The sequence below is a fragment of the Arvicola amphibius genome, chromosome 7 (assembly GCF_903992535.2).
Source record: "Arvicola amphibius chromosome 7, mArvAmp1.2, whole genome shotgun sequence".
Lineage (NCBI taxonomy): Eukaryota > Metazoa > Chordata > Mammalia > Rodentia > Cricetidae > Arvicola > Arvicola amphibius.
The window spans coordinates 130909492-130932946 of record NC_052053.1 but is presented as its reverse complement, the minus strand read 5'-3'; the positions used below and the strand labels follow the sequence as shown (position 1 = coordinate 130932946).

The window sequence follows — 23455 nt, the reverse complement described above, 5'->3', positions numbered from 1 at the left end:
GGTATTTTTTCTACTATCGTGCAGTTAAACTAAATTTCCTTGAAAGGTTTCGTTTCCATGGATGCTTTCTTTTGCCTACAATTATATTTTATTGAGTTCAATTCTGTCATTTAAGGGAGAGGACGTACTGAATACAATTGATCTTGGTAAGGCTCAGGCTTTTGAAAAGTCTGGATTCACACTGATATGTAAAATGGCTATGAATTTCTCTGTCTGGGAATAGGTATCACCTGTGTCTTGTACACCCTTTCATTGTGGTTAAGTGGCCAGACTACTCTGAGGTTGGATGATGTGGGTGGAAATCCTGGCGTTGCTCCATCGGCCTGGGCATGTAATTTCACATCTCTTCTAGCTGTAAACTATGGGACTTCGTGAGGATAGTGGTGCTTTCCTAGTGGGGTTTCTTGAATGTTAAACTCATAGGATGCTGCTTGGTACCCAGCAGTTTATCAGTGGGCCCTGGCCATGATGACAAAGATCTCTAAGCATAAAGAGGAGATGTATATTATCCTAGCTAGAATTGTGTGGTGGCTGCCCTTGCTTTCTTGGGGAAATCACACATTCCAAGAAATTGGTGATGTTTTGCTTATGATTTTGCAGTTTCTTAAAGTTTAGCGAGACCGACCAGTAAACAGGGAGTATGGAGCCCATATTACCTTAGCCAGGACTGCTCAAGAAAGGGCAGTCAGAAGCCTGAGGTGGGATTGCATCCTGAAACACCACAGAGAGGACAGAAATAAGAGAGCACGGAGTTTTGTGTCCAGGTTGGAGAGAGTAAGAAATTGCTTTCATAGCTTCCAATAATTCATTTCAGAGGCTGATGTAATGTAAAAGCTTACCTAAGCTCAGGCTAAGAGAAAATGATACTATTTCTTTTGAATGGTAGTATATAATAAAGTTAGTAGAGCCTTTAAGGATGTTAATTCCCTGGACCCTGCGCTAGCCTATCTTGTTTGACACATCCTTTGAAGCCTAGCATGGTCTGATACACATTCAACATCTTCGTCTTTACATAAATTAGCAACACTTAGTGTTTTGACTCTGATAGATTATAGGCCTAGGTCTGTGTTCCTGATGTCATATGACAAGGTTTCCAAAGCAAGGAAATGGTGCAGGGAAAACTGCCCAGCCAGGCTAGCAAGTACATAAAGCAAAACTAGTAGGGGAGGCATTTAGGGGCCCTTCTTGAGCTGTGGTGGTATCAGCCATCCCATCGAGCCCAGGACGTTTCCTACTGTGTCTAGACATGTTGGCACAGATTCGCCATGGTTGTCTGTCCAGCAGTGACCCACGGGACCTTCCTGGGGCCTCGTGTTGAGCAACACAACTGCTTCCCTCTGCCCCGTTTCTCCACCATCTGATCGTTTCAGCAGGTGCCTGGGAACTGGGATTGTTCTCACCTCTGAGTTCCCCGGATCTGTGCTTTGGTCCTCGTTTATTCACTCTGGTGTGACACATTAAAAATGATAACGATGGCTCTACACTTTCGGTGGCCTTTATTGGCAGCAGTTTTCAGGAAGCTGCTGGGGGAGACTCAGATACAAAGGACATGAGTGAGGTAATGCTGCTTTATTCAGATCGAGAGCACACAAGGGTATAGCTGAGCCGCTCTCCTCCATAGCATTTTATGATATAAATACAATACCAATTATTTAATGTCAGTAAATGACTAGAAATACTAGTGTTTCATAAAGCCAGAAGCTCACAGAGGTCCCGGACTTGATTTGCCTTCTCCTTTTCTTTGGTTCTAAGCACTCAGGCAGACGGCTCGCCTTTCTTAAGTCGGGCAGGATTTTATGAGGTGAGCAGAGGCCCTCTTGCCCGTGTCCCTATGCTTTTCGTCAAGAACACATTAGTGCGCCCTCCCTCGACTAGTATTAGGATCATCTCTGTCTTTCTTCATGTTCTCCCCAGTTGCTTCCTTTAGGGAAATAATTTAGTCTTCATGTGTTCTCTGCGGGATAAGTTATTGTCACATATAGAACCACTTCACAAGGGCTCCTTTAGCATTCAGTGCCGTTTATGTGGCAGGAGGATTTGACATTGGCCAAGGAGTTATTAAATGCTGGGGCTCTACCCTCTCATCATCTCTATGTTCTCAGCACCTTGCAGCTTGCTTACCCAGAGTGTGTGTCTGTGGAGGGGAAGAGGGTGATGCTTACCCAGGGTGTGTGTCTGTGGAGGGCGGGGTGATGCAGTTAAAGGATGCTTTTAAGTCTCGCCTCGCCATGGCTGCAAGGCATTAAAAGATTATGCCATTAGTACCTTCATCTTGGCCATCCTCCTTGGCCTCCAGGGCGGGTGTGCTCCTTACTAAGAAAGTCAGAGTGTTGAGTATATCCCTAAGAGCTGTTTCATGTTACACTGAGCTAATCGGGGCTGTGCTCTCAGATCCGTCTCTCGGGAGCCATCGTTTGCAAACCCTGTCATGCTAAAAAGCACACAGAAATCATCAGATAAATGCCTGGCATTCCTCCTGAAGCATTTGGAAGTTTGGGATTGAAAGCCAAGCAGGGTGTGTCTGCTTTCCGCCAGTTAGGCTTGTGCGTGTCACACCATCGCTGTGCAATTATTAAAGGTTGCTCATTTGTGCATTTAGTCAGCCAGCAAGTAGCTTCCCCCTTAAGGCCAAATGCTCATCTAGGGAAAGGTGTATAAAAACCATGACCTCCCAAATCTTGTCTTCTACTTAGATTACAAATGTTGAGAAAATTAAAGACAGTTTCTGAATCATTCCTTTTGTAGCATCATATATAAAAGTATGTTAGTCACTATGCATTTTGTTGGTTTGTTGTTTTTTTTTTGTTTTGTTTTTCTTTTTTGAGATTGTCTCACTATGTAGTCCTAGCTAGCCTGGAACTTGCTATGTAGACCAGGCTGGCCTTGAACTCCTAGGGATCTTCCTGCTCTTGTCGCCTGTGCCTCCAGAGTACTGGAATAATAGCCATGTGCCATCATACATATCCTGGATTTAATAGTCATAAAATAAAAGTAAAAGCAACAATTAAAAACAGCTTTCAAAACATCCTTTTGGAATTAAAAACAAAATACACGAAAGATTTATTTATTGTTTAAAGGGGCTTGAATTACATGGGTTTTCATTTAATCATTCTGTTTTCATTTGTGGCTTCTTAACCTTTATTTATTGATTTTTTTTTAAATGCCTACTTTACCACAAAGTACTTAGGAAGAGCTTTGGTTTGCTTGTTTTCAACATTCCTTATTAAACACGGGCTCCTGACAAGGAGGGCAGGATTTCGCGGACTCAGAATAACTACTGAATATAGGTCACATTGACTTCTCCCTCGGAGAATGGGAAGGGTACAGTTTTTACCGTGATCAAATTCAGCGCATTCCAGAAAGAGTGAACCAAAGACACTCTTCCTTCATGCAGATTGTCATACTTCCTGACCTTGTTTTTCTTGACTGTCGCCCTACCCGGAGTCTACTTCTGCTTCCTCTGCTGAGGGCTTGTTTTCCTATTAAACTTCTGGCTTGTTTCTGGAGAAAGGCTAGAGCAAGCGCCTCCCTCCCACTCGTTCTTAGTCAGAATCCTAAATAATAGGGCTAGAGGGCATTTGCAGACAGGTGTGATTAGACTTCATCTAATCCATCCTCCTCCCATGACGCCCTCGTCATCGCTCACCTCCTGTCCGTTTCTTGCTGGTCCCACTTTCTTCCCCAAGTGGTACCCCGTTCTGCTTTCATTTCACACCTGTGCCATGATTCTCTTCAGTTTCTACTTTTTAGTTTACATAGAGAGAGACGCGCACTCTTGGACACGTTTCTGGACACACATAGATGTCAAATCTGCAAATGAGATGAAATGTGGTATTTGTCTCTGGGTCTTCGTTATTCTTTTTTTTTAATATAGTGATCTATATTAATTCTTCTGTTGATTTACATTTAGGCTGGTTCTGTTTCTTTACTATTGTGACTAGCTCAGAAAATAAGCACGGATCTGCAGTGTCCCTGGCTTCGAGTCCTCTGTGTCTTGACACAGGAGTGGTGTGGCTGAACCATGACAGTTGTATTTTTTAATTTTCTAAAAAGCCTTTATACTGATTTCCATAGTGTATCTACCAATTTCCATTCCCACCATCCGTGTATCATGACTCCTCCTCTTGCCCTGCATCCTTGCTAACATCGCTTGCCACTGGTTTCTTTTCTTTCTTTCTTTCTTTCTTTCTTTCTTTCTTTCTTTCTTTGTTTCTTTCTTTCTTTCGTTCTTTTTTTTTTTTTGGTTTTTGGTTTTTTGAGACAGCGTTTCTCTGTGTCCTGGCTGTCCTGGAACGCTCTTGTAGACCAGGCTGGCCCTCGAACTCACAGAGATCCGCCTGCCTCTGCCTCCTGAGTGCTGGGATTAAAGGTGTGCGCCACCATTTCTTAATAGGCTCTTCTGACTATTCAGGAAATAGAATTGTAAAGTAATTTTAGTAGACATTTCACAGATGGCTAAAGGTGTTTAAAAAGATTTCATTCAAGAAACATTCTGTTCAGTTTGTGAACCCATCAATGATTAGATAATTTGGGGGTTGGCGGTACATAGTTCTTTATGCACTCTGGATATTAGTCCCCTGATTGATGTGTAATTGGCAAAGATTTTCCCCTCATTCTCTAGGCATGTTTCTTTAGTCTGCTGATTGCTTTTTTGCTATACAGACTCTTAATTTTGCATAATCCCATTTGATAATTCTGGGGTTATTTGTTAAGATGTTGAAGTCCTTTTTCAGAGTTTCCTTGATACATATCTTCCTAATTCTTAGATAAACAGTGTTTATCTAAGAATTTTACACAGAGCTTAAATTGACTTATTTTGATAGTGAAAATTGTAGTAATTTTAGCTATACTTTAAAAATGTATCCTCTTATGTAACATTCAGCTGGATCCTTTAACAGACAGAGCCTCAGATTGTATGGTCAGTCTCTCCATAGCAGGTATGTACTCAGTGAACCTAGCCTGGCCTGTTAACAAGTCTGCTTCTGTCTTAGGTACAGGATTGTGTTGTGCACAGCCCATCTATGGCTTCCTTTTCCACTTCTTTTTAATCCAAAGATATCATGGTTGTAATGCTGCTATAGCTTTAAAATCAGCGCACTAATGATCTTCTCCAGTAAGACTTGCAAAGGGAAGTCCTATCAGTGCTTGGGGAGGAAAAGGAGAAAGTTTTTGTCCATGGAATTGCAGGGCATTGTGGCCTGTTTGTAGCCAGTTAAGAAAGCCGTAAAAGACAGACAGCAATAGAGATGTGTTAAGACCTGGGCTCTGGGAACTAAAAAGGGCTCTTTAATGTGACTAATTAGTCATGGAGAAGTGTTTCTGAACATCCACTAAAATAAATCAGGATCTTCTGGTTGTGAATTGAGCATTAATTAGAGGAGGAAGTAGTACCACACCAGAGGAGGGCTGCTAGATAAGAAGGCTAAGGACTCTCTTCTCTTCCCACTCTGCAGTCATTCTCTTGGGATACAGTGTCTCTCCATCCTTCATGTACCCAGGAGAACCAAATCTCAAGGTCCAGAAGGTATCTCAGGGCTGCTTCCACACCTCCTATTCACTTTTCACAGGGACCTGGGACAGCAGCATTAACTCAGCCTGTCGTGATGCTCTTGAAACTTTTATGTTTCAAGTGTTCCTTGTAACCCGTTGAAGCAGAGGATACAGTTATAGCTCTCTGCTTGGCCTTGGGCTGGAAGGGGGTAATTTTTTCCTCAGCCTTTTGTTACAGATGAGATTAACTAAGGGGAGAAGGGGCACTGGATGGGTTGGCACAGACCTTTAACCTAGGCATTTGGAAGCAGAAAGAAGCAGGAGAATCATGAGGTTGAGGCTAGCTTGGGTTGCATGACTCTAAGACAGCCTGGCAATAGAATGTCTCAAAACTATGATGATGATGGTGATGATGATGATGATGACGCTGATGAATATTTAATCTACACATGGGAGGTAGCCAGGGAATGAGCAATTCTCAGAGGTGGTTTGAATTTCAGCATACACAGCATCTTCAAAAACAAGCTGCATTTTAAGAGAAGTGACTAAGTTTTTTAAGGGTCAACAATTTGTGGGAAGGCAAATAAATGGCCACGGGTGATTAATAAAAGTGCTATGCGTAGCACATCTCCTGCCATCTCCAGGCCCACAGAGGCCTGCTGTGGTCTTTGTTGGGGAACACTGTTCTCCCAGGTGGAAGAGGAGGCTGGTACCTTTGGTCTTTATAAGTCGGTGTCCTGCTTGAGGCAGATTGAGGAAGGGCAGAGATTTCTATATTTCCTGCTTCTTAACTCTCTTCATTGCTACAAACCTTATGCCAGGTTAGAATATTTAGGGTAGCATTCTGAGGTATTTTGTTATAAAATATCATTGGAAGCATTTTGCCCTGTTAGTGACAAAGCGTTTGAGAAGAAGTAGGGGAAGCCATTAAGACTCCTTGGCACTTGCCTTCCATTCCTTTCTAGATGGAGGCTTTAAGGTCCATAGTGTTGAGCTATACCACTGCCTTCTCGGTGCTCCTGCCATTTCTCCTTCAGCTTCTAGAATATAGAATAGGTGTTACCTGTTACCATAGCACAACATAGCTAACCCTAAGGCTAGTAGCTTTGCATTTTCTAAGATGCTATGTTGAAGGTTGGTTTGGTTTTTGCTGTGGTTGGTTTGCATGACTATAAAAGTTTAGGACACTTCCTTTAGTTTTCCGATTAGCTTATAAAGACATGCCCTTAAAATGTTCCCTCCATTTTACTATCGCTAACTGTGGAGGCTGTGAATAAGTTTCAAGTGGTTTGGCTTACCCAACACTGTTTTGAAGTGTTCTTTGTAATTTTTTTTATAGGTTAATTCACTCAGAATCCTTTGCACCACTTGGTTCAGCCCCAGATATTAATCACTCCCTGTATTATGAATAAAGTTTGTGTAGTGTGACTTTCACAAACTCTCCATCCTCAGAGAAGTTCCTTTCTTATGGGAAAGGACCCTTAGAGCGATAACGTGAATCCATGTTGGAGAATATAAAATCTTTCTATAAAATATAAATCTCTTTGAAATATAATAATATATGTCATATCAAAATTTCTGACTTTGGTCATTAGATTCTTTCATTGCCTTGCTCTTTGAATGGGACATTTCATATAGGAATTATCCTACCCCAGGGCCACTCAGTGCTGTTTCTCCAAAGGACTTTCTCCGGTCTGGCCTGGTGGCCCTCTGGACCTCCCACACAGACTCTGTAACCAACGGTTCCTGGTTCAGAGTGACTGAAGGAAAGGATGTAGGACCTGAGAAGGTGTCCTAGTCACTTCAAGTCCTTAAAGTGCTTCTCCTGGCATTCTGTGTTACTGGAGGGAGACGTCTACTACTCAGACTGTTGGGATGTACTTTTCTTTTGTAGAGGCCTCATTAGGACCCCATAGTTAGCAGCTGGCCTGAGCAGGCAATCATAGACGTAACCTCCGTAATCGCAGGTGATTCATTGGTTTTTGGTTTCATTCATTTCAACTATTTTAAATTTTATTTAAGCCTTTTAAAATAAACATTTTAAACCTTTTTTTTTAGCTTCTTTCTTGTAACATAGTCTCACTCTTCTTTGTCATTTCTGAATTTCTCTGTTCTGTCAAAGACAGGGTAGCACTGTGGGTATGAGTCGAGACTCTCCAGTCAGATTCTGGATGTCGGTAAGATGGCCCCTTCCTTGACTACCCATGCACTTTGGGGCAACGTGTCTGATATCTCAAGCCTCAGCTCTCTCATACATCAGACAGAGATGATAATAGTTCCTTCCCGGTAGGGCAGTGTGGGAATTACATGAGATCTCTGTAAAGCCTAAATTATAGAGTCTGGCAAAGCGTCCACAGCCTCCTCCACTACATTTGCCCAGGCAACCTTGCCACGGGTGCTCATTTATGTTCTTCTTTCATTGTGTTTTTCCCCCTCATAACATTGTTAGATGAAGGTAGGTTATAAATAATAATTATGATTTGTTCTTTATTTCCAAAGAAAGAATTAGTCAGTAGAATTTATAGTTGAGATTTATAATGGCTCACATATAGAATTCAGGTAGCTCTAAACTTCCCAAGTAGTGAAGTTCTTTCTCTAGGAGACCATGGCAGTAGAAAAGGAATTCAAGTCATGATGTTTGTTCTTTAATGATATTATATCAACTTTTACTTCCCAGTGTTCCTGACAAAAATATTTTGTTTAATATTTAAGAAGAAAGCATTAGAAAACATCATGTCACCGTAGGGTTTCTTGTTACTGGATTTTTTATATGATGTTCACATCTTAAATACTGTACCACAGTGCATTTTATTTATCCTAATTTATGTAATAAAGATGTAAAATGTCCATGGGGAGAAGGGAAGGTGAAATGGTTTAGAATTCAGAGCTGCCATCTACTAATTAGGTGACTTAACAACTGGTCACGGGGCACCATTGGTTGAGGTGTTGCTGGGAAACCCTGCCTGTTTTCCTACTGGAAACGGACTTTTCAGGCCGCATGGGGAAAGGGAACACTGAGAGGGCTTTAAAGCTTTCCAGATATCTGAAATTCTTTGTTTCTAGTTTTGTTTTGCCTTAAAAGATTGTTTAGTCTAGTCAAGGACTGCCAAGTCATTGGTAGAGGCTGGGGATGTACAGTGCTCCTAATTACAAACTACATCCTAGCTGGTCATGGTATAAGACAGGCACACAAACTTCTGCTGCAGAAAGGAATAGAAACACTCAGTGGGCCTTGTACATCTTGTAATAAGACACTTGTAAGTTTACAAAATATCAAATACTTCTCTCTCACTCTGACCAGAGGATTGCAGTAGAGGCGAGCCTGCAACAGAGCATCAGAAACATGTTTGTGTGTGGCCATTAGCCCTCACACGTGACTCTCCTGAGACCGCCAGATGTGCTAGAGTGAGCAGCTTGGACTTGTTTGCTTTCTCTCCTGGCTCGGGAAACATACGTTATGATGATACTCTCCAAATGTGAGAGTAGGGAGTTATAGTTCAGAGATTCTGAAGTACATCACTTTCCTAAAACTACTTGTTGGATAAGTTGTTGCGCTATCAGCTAAAGCTGAAAGGAAGCTGATTTTGTGGACCAGCACCGTGCCCCCAGATGAATAGACTGGTGTTTTTGGATGTGGAGATTTTCTGTCTGGTTTCTAACAACTTGCAAATGACTTCTTGCTCCGTAGGACCCACTTTCAACCTATTTTTATCCACCCCTCCAAGGCATGCTTCAGCTGAAGGATGCTTTGCTGGCTTAGTATGTATTGATGTTCTTCCTGGGACAGGAGATGATACAGTATAATACTTGCATAATCAGGATTCTGTCTAGACGAGTCGAATTAGTGGAGCGACAGAACAAAAAGGATCTCTTTCTCAAACAGAATTCTTCAGAAGACACATAAAAGTGGATAAATCCAAATACCGATGAGACTTATAGGCAATGAATAGTTTTTTATAACAGTATTAAAGTTGGGGTTTTAATACATAAAATATCTGATAGTTTTTTGTGTATTAGTTTTGTTGCTGTGCACCGTTTTCAGTAGCTAAATCATAATCTAGTGTGAAACTTTCAGAGTGTTTTCAATAATGATAGAAGGAGCCTCACACCGAAGCCCATTCACAGTGTGGCATGGGCACAGTGTCCACGATGCAGATCAGGGGCACATACTACTTGTGTTGTGTGCTAAGGTATAACTAGCACCTGCATATTAGTGATGGATCAACAAGAAGCTAAGCATCACAACCGTTTAAACCTTGAGACTACTTAAACCTTAGCAGTTTTCACTAAATAAAATAACAATCTTAAATTGTTAGGGAGTTTTGACTTTGTTTAGTAAAATTTATTTCCCGAGTCATATTTTTGAGAAAAACAAACTTGTCAGGAAACAAAGTTTAACTAGGAGCTGCTTTGTAGCCTGCTGAACCAAAATTAGTGTTTCCTTCATCCCTATGGGCACGGACAGCGCAATAAAAGTTAGTCTGAAGCCTTGGGGTCAGTTGTGACAACGAGTGCCACATGACAGTCCCAGAGACACAAATGACAGTGCCCTTTCCATTCAGGATTTTCAAGACAAGGGCTTCTTATGTAGCCCTGGCTGTCCTGTATCCCAGGCTGGCCTCAAACTCAGGGCAATCCTCTGGCCTCAGCCTCACAAGTGCTCACGACCACAACTGTCTGTATTTTCCATATTAGTGAAATATTTGCCCAATATTTATGTAGAATAGAAAAATAATTTAACTGTAACTTTCAAATGAGGAGTGAAGATTTTCAGCAAACACGTAAGATGCAGCCCTTAGTCACGTGAGTTCTTTGATGGTGGACAAGATCAAATATACATGTACGTCTATGCGTATATATGATGAGCAATGGACGAGACTTTTTCCCTTCGCATCCCCAGTTGTATTTGTTCCTCCCAGCCTGCGTTTCAGACTCACATGGCCATTTTTATTTCAGTTGAAGAACCTCACGGCAATGTATCTTCTCTCCCTTCACTCTATGTGGCCACCTGCTCTGTAGAAGACGCTTAGCTAAGAGAAATGAGCATGGCCCCATATAAATGGGTATTGGTTGCCCTGCCTCATACGAGAGGTCAAGAGTAGGCATAATATTAGAAAACGAGAAGGTTAGCCAGGCAGTTGACTCTGTTAAATGTATCCATCCGTCACAAAAGAGAATAGAAGTGTTGCCAAGGCATTGTAAATCGAAACCCATGTCCTCCCTTAGAGGTCCGTTTATGGCTCTCATTGTCCCCCTTGTAGCATTTGAGTGGTAGAGCCATTATTTAAGGCAAGGATATGGAGATGAATGGAGTGTGTAATCCGGTAGGTTATAAGCTGATGCTCAGCACCCTGTGTACCGCCTTCTTCACTGAGCCGAACCTGCAGTAGCCAAGGTCACATCATGTGCTCATTTCACATTCGTGGATATTGGTTTTGTGTTCCCTGCCTGGGGCAGCCAGTTATTTGATTCTTCTATCAGATTTTGAAATTCAGTGGGGGACTGAACGCTAGAGATGGTGGATGTATTAATATTTCTTTAATTTTTGAACATAAATAAATGTGTTCTGCATTACCTTTAATATATATAGTATCCTCAAACATTTATGGGCTTAAGTAACTGGCCGAGTGACAGAGTGAGTCATTTGTGTTTGCTCTAAACCTGGGTGACACTGTATTATCCGTTATAGGCTCTGTCTACTTGTAGATGAAAGTAAATTTAAGATTCATGAATTGAAGCATCTATTTGTTTTTTGAAGAAACATAGAACACCATGAACTACAAAGCCATTTATTAATTTAAATTAAGCCATATGATGTAAATCATTAAAACAGCTTAGCTCTAAACCACAGGGAGGACTGGACCAGACTGTCTCATGTCGTGCGTTGTTTTCTACTGTTTGGAACAATAGCAGTGATACTGCTCATGGGGAAACATCCTATGGATGGAAAGGTTAATTTTTTGCGTATGCGTGTATACAGTTCCTGCTTTGCCAGTTCTGTCAGAAATGAAGCAACTGTTTGCTGTATTCAGTGCTCTTCAGTGTTGAGCTTTCAAGAACAGTTAGAAAAAGATAAATATGGAATGATTTCCTAAGTATTCAACTGTCTTTCCCTTGTAGCGAGAGATTTTTCTTGAGACTGAATAGAAATGGGCTTCCTAAGGCCCCGGATAAACCCGAACGACACTGTTCTCTCTTTGTGGTAAGTGCACCCTCTCTTTATTGCTTAGCAGAATTAAGTGATTGAAAGATAGAGTCGTGGCTCTGCTTAAACGTTTTAAATAGCTCACAGATCGCAATAGCTGGAGTCTGATTGACTTCAATCACAGTGGACTTGCTTCCCTTACTGTGTCTTTTACTCTGTTGGAAACACCTGGGAGAGAACTGCCGACTCTGGGAGACTCTTGCAAAAGCCCGGTGGTGGCTGGGCCAGGCACTGCACTGGCTGGCTAGTGCACGCTTCTCAGGTGCTTAAGGAACGAATAAGAGATTTGATCAGCAATAGTCTGACGATGTTCTTTATTCCTAAATGTTTGTTTTCCATGGGCTCATCGGCAGCCGTGCCATATTTAGACCTGGGTTTGAACAGTGTCCTGCTGCCCCAGGCCTTCCATGGCCAATATCTATGTGTGTCTTCAACCTCGCTTGTGAGCGACCACACAAAGCTTTTGAGTGTGGCTGCACAGAACAGGAATTCTAAAATAACCAACCTTTGTTTCTCGCTAGGATTTAGGTAGCAGTGACCTCAGGAAAGACATCTACATCACCGTACACATTATCCGAATCGGTAAGTTCAGCACTTGTGGCTGTTGGGAGTGATACCCATGGGGTCTCTATATGACTTGGTATAGTATGTATGTGTATATATGTATGTATATAGCAAGATAGAGCTCTCTTGTTAGTGACTGTCGTTTTCCCCCTCACAAGATTTTCATGATCATAAGTCATCAAAATAAATGTTGATGTAGGAACTACCTATCTATCTGTACTCCCTATTGGTCAAATAAATCCTTGCAAAACAGTAGTTACTGGTTCCATCGTTAGAAACTGATCAGCAATAAAGCTAAAGTAAAGCACTTGAGAAAGGTTAAGACTTATCTGACAGTGTTCTTGATGCAGTGAAATTAAAGAGTAGATTATTATCTGTCAAGGACAGATGCTTCTTGCTTTTTATAGAATGTCACTTGTACCTGCTTTACTGGGAAAAGGTCATAGTGACCCTTACTGGCTGCCAAAAGCAAAAGCAGTAACTCCTCAGTTCTGGGAATTTATGACCAGGTCCTTGATTTGGAAAGAAAAGAAAGGAGGTAAAAAGAGAACTTAGGTTTTGAGCCTCCGCTCATCCCAGAAGTACTAAGTAACACTAGCCTCTGTTCTTCCTTTGTGGTACTTAAATGTTTTTTTGAATATACACTATTTAAGATTCCTCAGTATTGTATCTTCCTCTCCTCTCTCTTCCTCTTGAGAGGACTTTCCTGGAAACCAACCAGAACTGAATTGTTATCATCACTCTTACAGTTGAGAACACCAAGACTAGCATCAAATCTTCCTGGCTGTGATGGCACCAAAGCTGTGTTTGCCCACAGAGCCAGAAAAGAGATTCTCAAACTGTGTCCAGGGACGAGAAGGGCGAGGCCAACTGGAGCAAATTGGGAAATACTCAGTGCAGAGTCTTCCCCAGAGAGAGCAGGGCTTCTCAGTCCGCCTTCTCCGCAGCGTTTACTTCAGATTCTGTAGTACATGTACTAGAGAAAGAGGGATGGTAGAAAAGAAAAACCGACTGACAAACACCAAATTGAATAGTGCCATCTTGTTTTCCTATTTAAGATCAGACTAGGGGGTACCAGATCCTTCTGGATACACTGTAGAGTGCTGCTCAGATGGGAAATAAAATACAGACCTGTTGGGGTTCTAATTTACTAATTCCCATCTCTGTTAGCTCACTCTTTCAGCTCCAGCATCTTGTTTGTAGTCTACAAAAATAATGATTGTTAGTTACATACCAATAAGAAATAATGTGCCCTTTGCATGTATTAAAATGCTCAACAAGGACTGGAGAGGTGACAGAGTGGTTTAGCACACTTAACTTCCAGAGGACCTGGATTTGATCCCCAGCCCTCACATGGTAGATCAGAGCTGTTTATAACGCCACTTCCAAGGGATCCTGTGCCCTCTTCTGGCCTCTGTGAGCACTGCACCCATGTGGTGCGCAGGTAGGCATGCCAGCAAAACACCCCTATAAATAAATAAAATCTTTAAGAACACTTGAAGATTTAGAATAAGCTAAAATGTTTTAACTGTCAGAACCACCCCACAAGCACCCCCACAGGACTGAGCTGGAAAGCACCTGTGTCCCAAGGCAGGGACAAGGCATTTGATCACTTGTACTTGCTATGTTGAGAGGCTCCAATCTGATTTCTTCCAGATGTGAATCATTTTGTTTTTGATTTTGAGACAGGATCTTGCTAGACAGCCAGGACATGGTACCAAAGGACATAGAACCAAAGTTAAAATTTTAAATGTTTTTTTGAATATACACTATTTAAGGTAGAAGTAGAAATGGGTACCACGACTGTCCTTAATGATTTGTACGTTATGGGATGATTTCACAAGTCATCAAAGCAAGAAGATGCTTCCCATACATGAGATCTACTCCAATCTTTGTGTTTCTACATGTGTCTCATGTTCTGTTCATTCTCAGAGTTTAGGCCTTTTGCTCAAGGTCAGACATGTGTGTGATTAGACAAGAGTCCTTATTTGAAGTGAAGGCTCTTTTTGCCCTAAGGCATTTCTTTGTTGTCACCTGGTTCCGTTGTATATGGGCTGTCCTGTACCTGTGTCTGTGTCTAAACTGCATTTACTCACATGTCTTCATGGTTGTGTCTGCTTACTAACTGCACAGGTCGGATGGGAGCAGGAGAAAAGAAGAACGCCTGCAGCGTTCAGTACCGGCGACCTTTCGGCTGTGCGGTTCTCAGCATCGCGGACCTTCTAACAGGAGAGACAAAGGATGACCTAGTCCTGAAAGTGTACATGTAAGAAACATGCATGGGGTGGGCTTAGCATGATCACTGGGTGTGCCTGAGGATCCTGTCTTGGTGGCTGTTCGTTTAATGGATAATTGAACAATAGGAGAAAAGGTGCATTTGAGTCATTTGTCAAAACCCTTCCAATCTGCAGCCCTGCTCCAGATGACCCCATGAGCCACTGTTAGATGGAGGAACCGCAGAGTGGAAAAGCAATAAATGCAGTTTACTGGCTTAGGTCGACCATCTACATAGACAGATATCTCCTTTAGCTATTAAACACCATACCATCATTCCTTTACACAATTAATTTGTTTTTAGAATGAGTTAGAATCACTCGAGGGAGCCCAACTGGTTGCCCTCCTGCTTTGTGTGTTCACTGACTGGAGCTGCTTCAGTAACATACCATGAGGAACTTGCTTTATGCAGCAGAGTTTACCATCTTCCAGTTAGCTCTGGAGGACAGAAGTCTGAGGTGAAGTTATAGTGAGTGTGCTTCCTTCAGGGGTAAGGACTGTGTAGAGATCTGTTCCATGCCTCTCTCCAGCATCCGTACCTGTGGCTGTGCCATCCATTCCTGTTGCTACGGCATCCATAGCCTCTTCCTTCATCTTCATATGACCCTTGGTGTGCAAAAGTCTTTGTGTCTATATCTCTCTTTGTAAGGACACAATAATATAGGTTTGAAGCTTACACCAATGACCTCTTTATAACTTGATTACCTCTTTAAAGACCCCCTTTCCAAATAAGGTCACATTGCAAGATCCTGGGGTTAAGATTTCAATGTTGTATTGGAGTGGGTCTCTGTTAGTTTAAACCCCTAATACTCCTAAGAAGATCATATGGTCTAGACCAGATTTTAAGTTAAATGATGTCTAAGTCGATGATGTAAACATGTTTGCATCAGCTTACCCTGACACCTCCACATAGCCTTGGTAGATAAGATCTGATGGATAGTATCATGATCCAGGCAGACACAGTAGGACATCCACTTTGGGGTTCAAGCACCGCATTGTAGGTCAGCTCTATGAGCAAACTTGTGTTGCTACTTATACTATATAACAATAGATGTCTTGTGTGTGTGGTGGGTTTTTTGGAGAAGAGGAGAGCTAGCACAATTGGTCCTTTGCCCATGTTTGGTCACAAGATGACTTTGTGAGCACAGCTGCAGGGGTTCATGGATTTATCTACTTTTCCACTCAGTGAGGCCACCAAAGCACATTCAATAATTCGTTGACAAACAGACTTTGTTTTCTATAGCGTCTGGTTTTGTACTAGAGATATTTTTTCCTCTTTCTAAGTGGACTAAACCTATGACCTTCATTTTAAACTTGAAAACATCTTGAAACTAGTGGGCAGTAAAACTTGTGACTCTCTTTTCTCATGGAAACACTCATCATTAATGGTTGTGATTAAATCCATTCTGATAGTTTTCCTAAATGCTACTCATAGTCATAAAATATAGCTTAGTTGAGACCACAGTGACTAATAACAGTCCTCTTTCCTTGGGTTGTCCACTGCCCTGGTTAGGGTTTAATTGCTGTGAAGACACACCATGATCACAGCAACTCTTACAGAGGAAAACATTCGATTGAGGCTGGCTTACAGTTCAGAGGTTTAGTCCATTATCATCATGGCAGGAAATGTGCAAACATGCAGGCAGACACGGTGCTAGAGAACGAGCTGGGGTTTCTACATCTTGATTCTCAGGCAGAAGAAGGAGTAACTGTGTGCCACCCTGGGTGAGCATATGAGACCTCAAATGCCCACAGTGACACACTTCCTCCAACAAGTCCACACCTGCTCTAACAGGGTCACACCTCCTAATAGTGTCACTTCCTATGAGCCAAGCCTTCAAACACATGAGTCTATGGACCCCATTCCTATTGAAGCCACCACACGTACTGTGTAAAAGAACTCTATTCAGCCCTTTGCATGTGCTTTGTTACTTCATCCCCACAGCAAACCCAAGAAGCGCATGCACACAGAAGCAGACTCACCCAGGTGCTAAGGAAGGGGATTAAAATATGTCTGACTCTGTAACCTGAGCTTCCAGTTCATCTACCTCCATTTTCTTGGATGCCCTTCCACACCCATGTCTAGTGACATGTGCATGAGAGAGCGGAGCGTTACTGAAGAAAGCTGAAAGTCTTTGCAGACACCGCCTCGCTGTTTCCTGCTGTTTCCTAGAATAGTCTCCCCAGGTGTGGTGATAAGTGTGTCTATTTCGCCCCTGGGAAGACTGAGCAACTGAGAGTGACAGGAGTCACCCCTGATTGTGCAACAGCCTGAAAAAGACCATTATGAAAATAAACTGTGCTGCTCCTTGTAATTTTTTATTGTCTTCATTTTCTTAAGAATCAAATTATGTTATTGGTTATTCTTTCTACTGTTGACTCAGCCAATTACAAAACAGTCCCAAGAGAATAAACTTACAGTGAAAGCCATCTTTCTCTGACAGTAGGAAGGAACCTCAAGCGAAATGCTCGTTGGAATCCATTTGGAAGAAATTCTGTTTGTTCAAGTGAACGATTCCTTACCTCCATCTGAGACTCAAAAAAGTAACAAATATCTTGTCTGAAGCTGGAAAATATTTCAGTCACCTGCGTTAGGACTTTTGAATTTATTTGGAGGTGTTTTAGGTCAAAACATGAATTGTAGAGTCTCTCAGGAAACAAACCATCTTCCTTTCTTCCCTACAGGACAGAAATAAGAGAATCGGAGATGAGATGGACTAAGTAGAGTTTTATGTCTTCTAACTAGATGGGGGGAATGGTTTTCATCTAAGATTTTATAGTCTTCTCAGAGACAAGGCTCAGTTTGGTATTCTACTGTTAGCTGTCCTGAAAATAACCCACACCATATTTATCCTGGATGATCCTTGATGCTATGTACCTATGTAAGCTAACAATGGTGAATTATATACCTTAGACATGCTCATTACAAGGATTGGTGCTGTGGAACATTGGCATTGGCTTGATAGTATATGGAGTCCTGATAGCCAAGGTCCTCAGGAGGGAGCATTCATAGCTTATAAAAGATAATAGCAGAATTATTTAGGAACCCATCTATTTAGGACGTTCTCTGCAACCTCGTTAGAGCAGTGGTTGCAATACAATTGACCAGCAAACACAAATGTTTGTTAGCCATGAGGAGTTACTAGTCAGTGAGACATCCCATTACCGTCCACCCACACATCCATCCATCCACCCACTCATCCATCCATCCATCCATCCATTCATCCATCCATCCATCCATCCATCCTTTCATCCATCTATGCAACTGGTAGTTTTAAGGCTTTACTATGTCCAAAGTATTCAATTGTACTCAGATAACAACTATCCTATATCCTGCCCTTAGTCCAGCTGGTGACTTAAACCATGCAAAGGTAGCATGAGCTAGTGAGTAGCAAGAACTGAAAGCAAGGCCTGTAACTATATAGCATAGTGGCAGAACACTTGCCTAGCATGTATGAGGCCCTAGGTTCAATCTCCACTACTGCCCCCCAAAAAAGTAATAAAAATAAATAAATAAATAAATAAATAAATAAATAAGGGAAAAGAAGAGCCAAAATCAAAGAGATAGACAGTCTGAAGGTAAAATAAATGATTGTGTGAAGTCTCTGAGGCGTGGAAAATAGGAAAGTATTTTGCCTTGCCCTCGGATAATTCCTGGAAGGCTTTCACCAGTGCAGGTTTTCTTAGCATTGATTTTGTTTCCCTTAATTGGTTGCCTTTTGACTTTAGCCAGACCTGGTCATGTTACAGAAGGAAAAAATTTTCTAATGAGAATCTTTATTTATTGAGCATTTACTGTATGCCAGGCAATACTTCAGCCCGTGTTTATTTACTATTCTACTATGGTAATTACACAAGTTTAACACATGAAGAAAGCAAGCTGCAGAGAACGTATTCAACTTGCCCCCAAACGTAACTCACTTAATAGTGAAAGTTTGAGTCTGTTATCAACAACTTAGTCCTCAGCACCTTCCACTCAATGGGTTGAGGTAGATTGTCAGCTCCTGCCAAGTTGAGCATTTCTGCCTGAACTGGGACAAGCATGCTCAGTAGGCCTCATGGCTAGCCACTGAGGACAGCAAGAAGAAAAGCACTCTCTAGTGGTGCTAGCCAAGAGCGGGATGTGCTGTCACACCTGGGACTTGTGTGTTAGCGACTAACCAAACGGTTGTGTTTCCACAGGTGTAATACAGAGAGTGAGTGGTATCAGATCCACGAGAACATCATCAAAAAGCTGAATGCACGCTACAATTTGACTGGCTCCAATGCAGGTGGGTGTGTGTGCCGGGCTTCCTCTCCCAACACTTCACATCCGACCCTCTATCCATCTGCGTTAGATAGAAATGGCCGGCTCTTGTGGGTTTTGGTTTGTTTGGTTTTTATCTTTGCTGTCCAAAAACGTTCAGCACATTGTTTATCATTTCCCTAGATAGTGATAGGCTTGCAAGTAGAGTTCTTTATATAAATTTTTTTCTGCTCTCATTCAAAACAGTAGAGGATCTGAATTTGTTCTGTGCTGTCGTATCTTGGGGCCTTCAAGTTTTTACTGTAAGCTAAAAGCTAAGTAATAGATGTGGTTGGGTTTTTGATTAGTGGTAAGTGGAGACCTGACAGCAAGATGCAGTAGAAATCTTGCGTCCCTACCTGTCAGTGAACAATAATGGAATCGCACTGGGTAACAAGCATAGCGTTTTACATATTGAAGGGGGCTGCAGAGGAGAGCGGCGCTGGCTGTGGTGTCACATAGAGAGAATATACGTGTGCTCATTTAGAGACTGCAATAATCATGTGCCACCATGAATTCTACGGTGCACAGTCTTATCTGAGTAGCAGTGTGTCATAGAATATATCGTATCTTATGGGTTATAGCTATATAGAGCAGATATATACATATATATGTTAATTATTGGTTGGTCCCTTTGAAGCCACTTCTTACTATACTCGCTCCATTTTTTTTTATTATTAACACGAATCCTTATTTAACATTTAACTCCTAGAGAGGCTGGGTCTTTTGTTTGCTTATTCTTTGTACTAATGCTGTTGTCTGGCTGGGTCTTTGAGGCAGTCTAACCTCTCCTACACTTCGTGTCTTCCATCTTTTTTCTGTAGATTTGCTAGCTAATATCTCTTTTGATTACTTTTAACTGAGTTGCTGTTGACCTTCTGATAACATCTGTTCGTTCCAGAAGGAGGCACTGCATGCTTGCCATGCTAGGTCAGGGCTCCACATGTTTTACATCCTTTATCAGCATTACTGGCTCACCTGATTGCTTCAACTTCCTGGCTCCTTAAATGAGACTCTATCAGAAAAGGAGACACAAACCACCAGAGTCGTGAACCTTCCCTCTTCTGCTAATGACCACTATACTGCAAAAACAAACAAAGCATAGTTGCTACCACCTTTGGGAATGAAAATCTCCATTGTACATACTACTTTATATAAAGGCCTCATCCCCGTGGTGAGAACCGTCCCATTTTGCTGTCCACTGGGATAGTGAGTTCCTTGGCGTCTGGGCACATGCTGGTTGTGCCGGTTTCTGCCGTAAAGCCCTGCTGACTCTCCTGTCTTTAGAGCATCCACCCTCCAGTGCTTCTCTTTCAAGTCTGAGTCCCATCCATGTCTTCCACGGGCAGCACGTGTGTGATTTAGACCCGTCTGATCTGCCCCATCCCTTCCAGTTCTCTCACACCAAGCCCCCTCAACCCCCAGCTCCCAGTCGCATCAGTGTGCAGTACTTTTGCGGAGTAAAAGCTCCAAACAGCCTTTTAAAACACAGACCTTCGGACCTTCAGGCTTTCCAGCCAAGTACTTCCCTTCAGTCTGGGCGAGTCATCATTCCGCACCTTGATCTGTGTGGTCTCCCTGAGGAGGGGGAATTGCAAGCCCAGGAAGGCATTTGGGGTTCATTCAACTTTGCTGTTGAATTGGAGGTGCTCTAGTGACTTCCTTGAACATAGCGAAGAGAACAGGAGGGCCAGAAATCCACGTGCAGAGTCTGGGTGCGCAGTGTTGAGCTGTCACAGTAGTTAGATGTGCTGCCTCTCCTGTCTTCTCTGTGCACCACAGAGCTGTTAATAAGTGTTTTCAGGAGAAATTAAGTTCGTTCTGGGAAAGGGCTGCTGTTTTTCCTGTTGTCAATCCCTTCTATCCCTTGGTCATTGGCTCTGCAATCTTGTCTGCATAAGTAGGTAAAGGGAAGCATCTGGAAAATTGGTGTTTCCCCTCTAACTTAAGAACTTGCTGAAAGGAAGATTCACCACTATTATGTCTGTTGCATTTAGAAACTGGGAGAAAATAGCGAGGGATCCATTTTACTTTTAAAGATTTTTTTAAAAAGCCACTTAATTAATATAACTCTGTATTTAGGTTAAGTAATTTGAAATTTTAATAGCTGTGTTACAAGGGACTTTTAAAATGTATTAATGGAAGGATCGTTGAAAACATTTGAAATTCTAAAAATATTCACTAAAAATAAGCCCCATTTGATCTTGTTGAACAAAAATGATTATAGACATCACTCTGGTAGATGGCAGTTGAACTCTAGAAATGGAGAATTAGACTGAGCCAATGTTATTTGTTTAAACAAATCCAGTGGTGAGATTTTAGTCTATAAAAAAAAAAGTTACTGGCAGGGTTAGTGAGACAGCTCAGTGGGTAAAGAACTTGCTGCTAAACCCGATGGTCTGAGATGGATCTTCAAAGCCCACATAGCAGAAGGAAAGAACAGTTCCCGGAAGTTGTCCTGTGACCGCCACGTGTGTGCACATCTGCACGCGCGCACGCACGCGCACACACACATGCAAATATTCACTGAGAATAGTTCAGTATATATTAACAGAAAATTCAAAATGATTTTTGATTTCATACCATCTTTGTATGTATGATGTATTCTAGTTTGCACACATGTCATATAAACAACAGAAAGCTTGTTTGCTAATCAGGTAAATTTCTAGAATTCATTTTTGCCATTGTAAGATGGGTGTGCACCGTTATACTCCTGCAACTGTTCATTTTAACGCCCTTGCGATTTCACGGGAATTGCCACATTGGCAGCCTCCCATATCGATGGAGAGCAGACCATAATAGTACTCCTTAGATGCAGTTGACAAGAGACTTCTGTAGTGTTACACTGCGTGTGTGTGTTGAGAGTCCTATCTGTGCACAGCACTGTAGCCATTTGGCTTACTATCAGGCAAGTGATATGGTACCAAGGATTTTATCAGTGCCCCGGCTGTTTATAAACTTCTCAAAGTGCCAAGGCAAAAGTGTACTTTATGGCACCACCTATTGCCTAGAAAGATAGTGTGTTACTGTTTTTCCTTTATTTTTGGAATTTTGGAATTATAAATCCACGTTCTCCTGGTTTTTTTTTTTTTTTTGAAGGTTATTTCATGGTCAGTTAATTCTATTCAATTAAAAAGTAATGAGTCATACAAATTCTCCTTTCCCATAGGATTTTTTTTCCTACATTTTGCTGGGTTCACATTATCAGTACTCCCTAAATTTGAGTGTGTGCACCTAAGCACACAGCACTTGGTTCAGGATTATTGAGTGGCTGAAATTATTTCTTTTTTGATTTCTCTGTGTAACAGTCCTGTCTGTCCTGGAACTCGTTCTGTAGACCAGGCTGTCCTCAAACTCACTGAGATCCACTGGCCTCTGCCTCCAGAGTCTAGGATTAAAAGCCTGTGCTACCACCGCCCAGCTGTGGCTGCAATTCTCAACGCTGGCCTCTTTGCTCCTGACTTCCGTGCATGTTTGTATGTACATCTATGCACTTATACACACATTCGTATAGATATGTATTTGTATGGTATATGGATATATGTATGTCTTTATAGCTACCTGAGGACGGACTGCTGATTCAGCGCTTCTCTACCACTAACTACCATATGCAGTGTACAATATCGAAATCAGGAGCTCAATATTGTTATAATAATATTTCTGATATTATTAAACGTTTGACAGTGTTCTCATTGTCCTCTGTAACACAAGAAAACGCAGACTATGAAGTTTGTCATAATCCTTTTTTACTTTTTCCTTTCAGTTTTCCTTTATATAATTTAAAATAGAATACTAACAAGGTTGGAGAGGTGGTTCAGGGCTTTAGAGCACCCACTGCCCTCCCAGCTTCACTTCCTCACACACAGTAGCTCACAGCCCTTGTAACTCCAGTTGCAAGGGATCTAGCGCCCTCTTCTGGCCTCAGTGGGCACCACACGTGCATGTGGTACACATACGTATATGCAAACAAAAGGTCACTCATCCATATCTTAAATTTTTTAATATAATATTAAAGTACACTTCAAGATAGTTTTGTTAATTATATTTATTCATTTATTTTCTATCCCAACCACAGTTTCCCCTCCTTCCTCTACTCCCTCCTCCCTTCACTTCACCTTCCCTTCCTTTCCCTCCCTCATCCCGTCCCATCATCTCCTGTTCCCTCCTCTCTACCTCTCACCTAAACCAATCCTCCTCTGTTTCTGTTCAGAAAGTAACAGGCCTCCCATGAGTATCAACAAAGCATGACATATCAAGTTCCTCCCCTTGTATTAAGGCCAGGCAAGGCAACCCAGTATGAGGAATAGGTTCCCAAAAGCCAACCAAAGCATTAGGGACAGCCCCCTGCTCCCACTGCTCGGGGTCCCACAGGTGGACCAAGTCACACCACTGGCACATATCTGTAAAGGTCCTAGGTTGTTCATGCAGGCTCCCTGGCGAATGGAAGCAGCAATTGGAGTCTAAAGTTATTATCTAGAGAAGTTACATTTCTCTAGTATCTGAATGATCACAAGGTGTCTTAGTTAGGGTTTCTGTCGCTGTGAAAAGACACCATGACCACAGCCACTCTTAGAAAGGAAAACATTTAATTGGGGATGGCTTGTAGTTTAGAGATTTAGTCTATTGTCATCATGGTG

General features: G+C 41.9%; 1 protein-coding gene across 2 annotated transcripts in view; it reads left to right on the top strand.

Annotated features, from left to right (window-relative positions):
- Positions 1-23455, top strand: part of Dock4 (dedicator of cytokinesis 4) — a 412188-nt gene that overhangs the window by 221052 nt on the left and 167681 nt on the right. For both annotated transcript variants that reach the window (XM_038335987.1, XM_038335988.1), the window contains exons 9-12: positions 11611-11692; positions 12217-12277; positions 14393-14525; positions 18716-18804. In XM_038335987.1, the coding sequence (XP_038191915.1) occupies positions 11611-11692; positions 12217-12277; positions 14393-14525; positions 18716-18804 (365 nt within the window). The remainder of the gene's footprint in view (positions 1-11610; positions 11693-12216; positions 12278-14392; positions 14526-18715; positions 18805-23455) is intronic.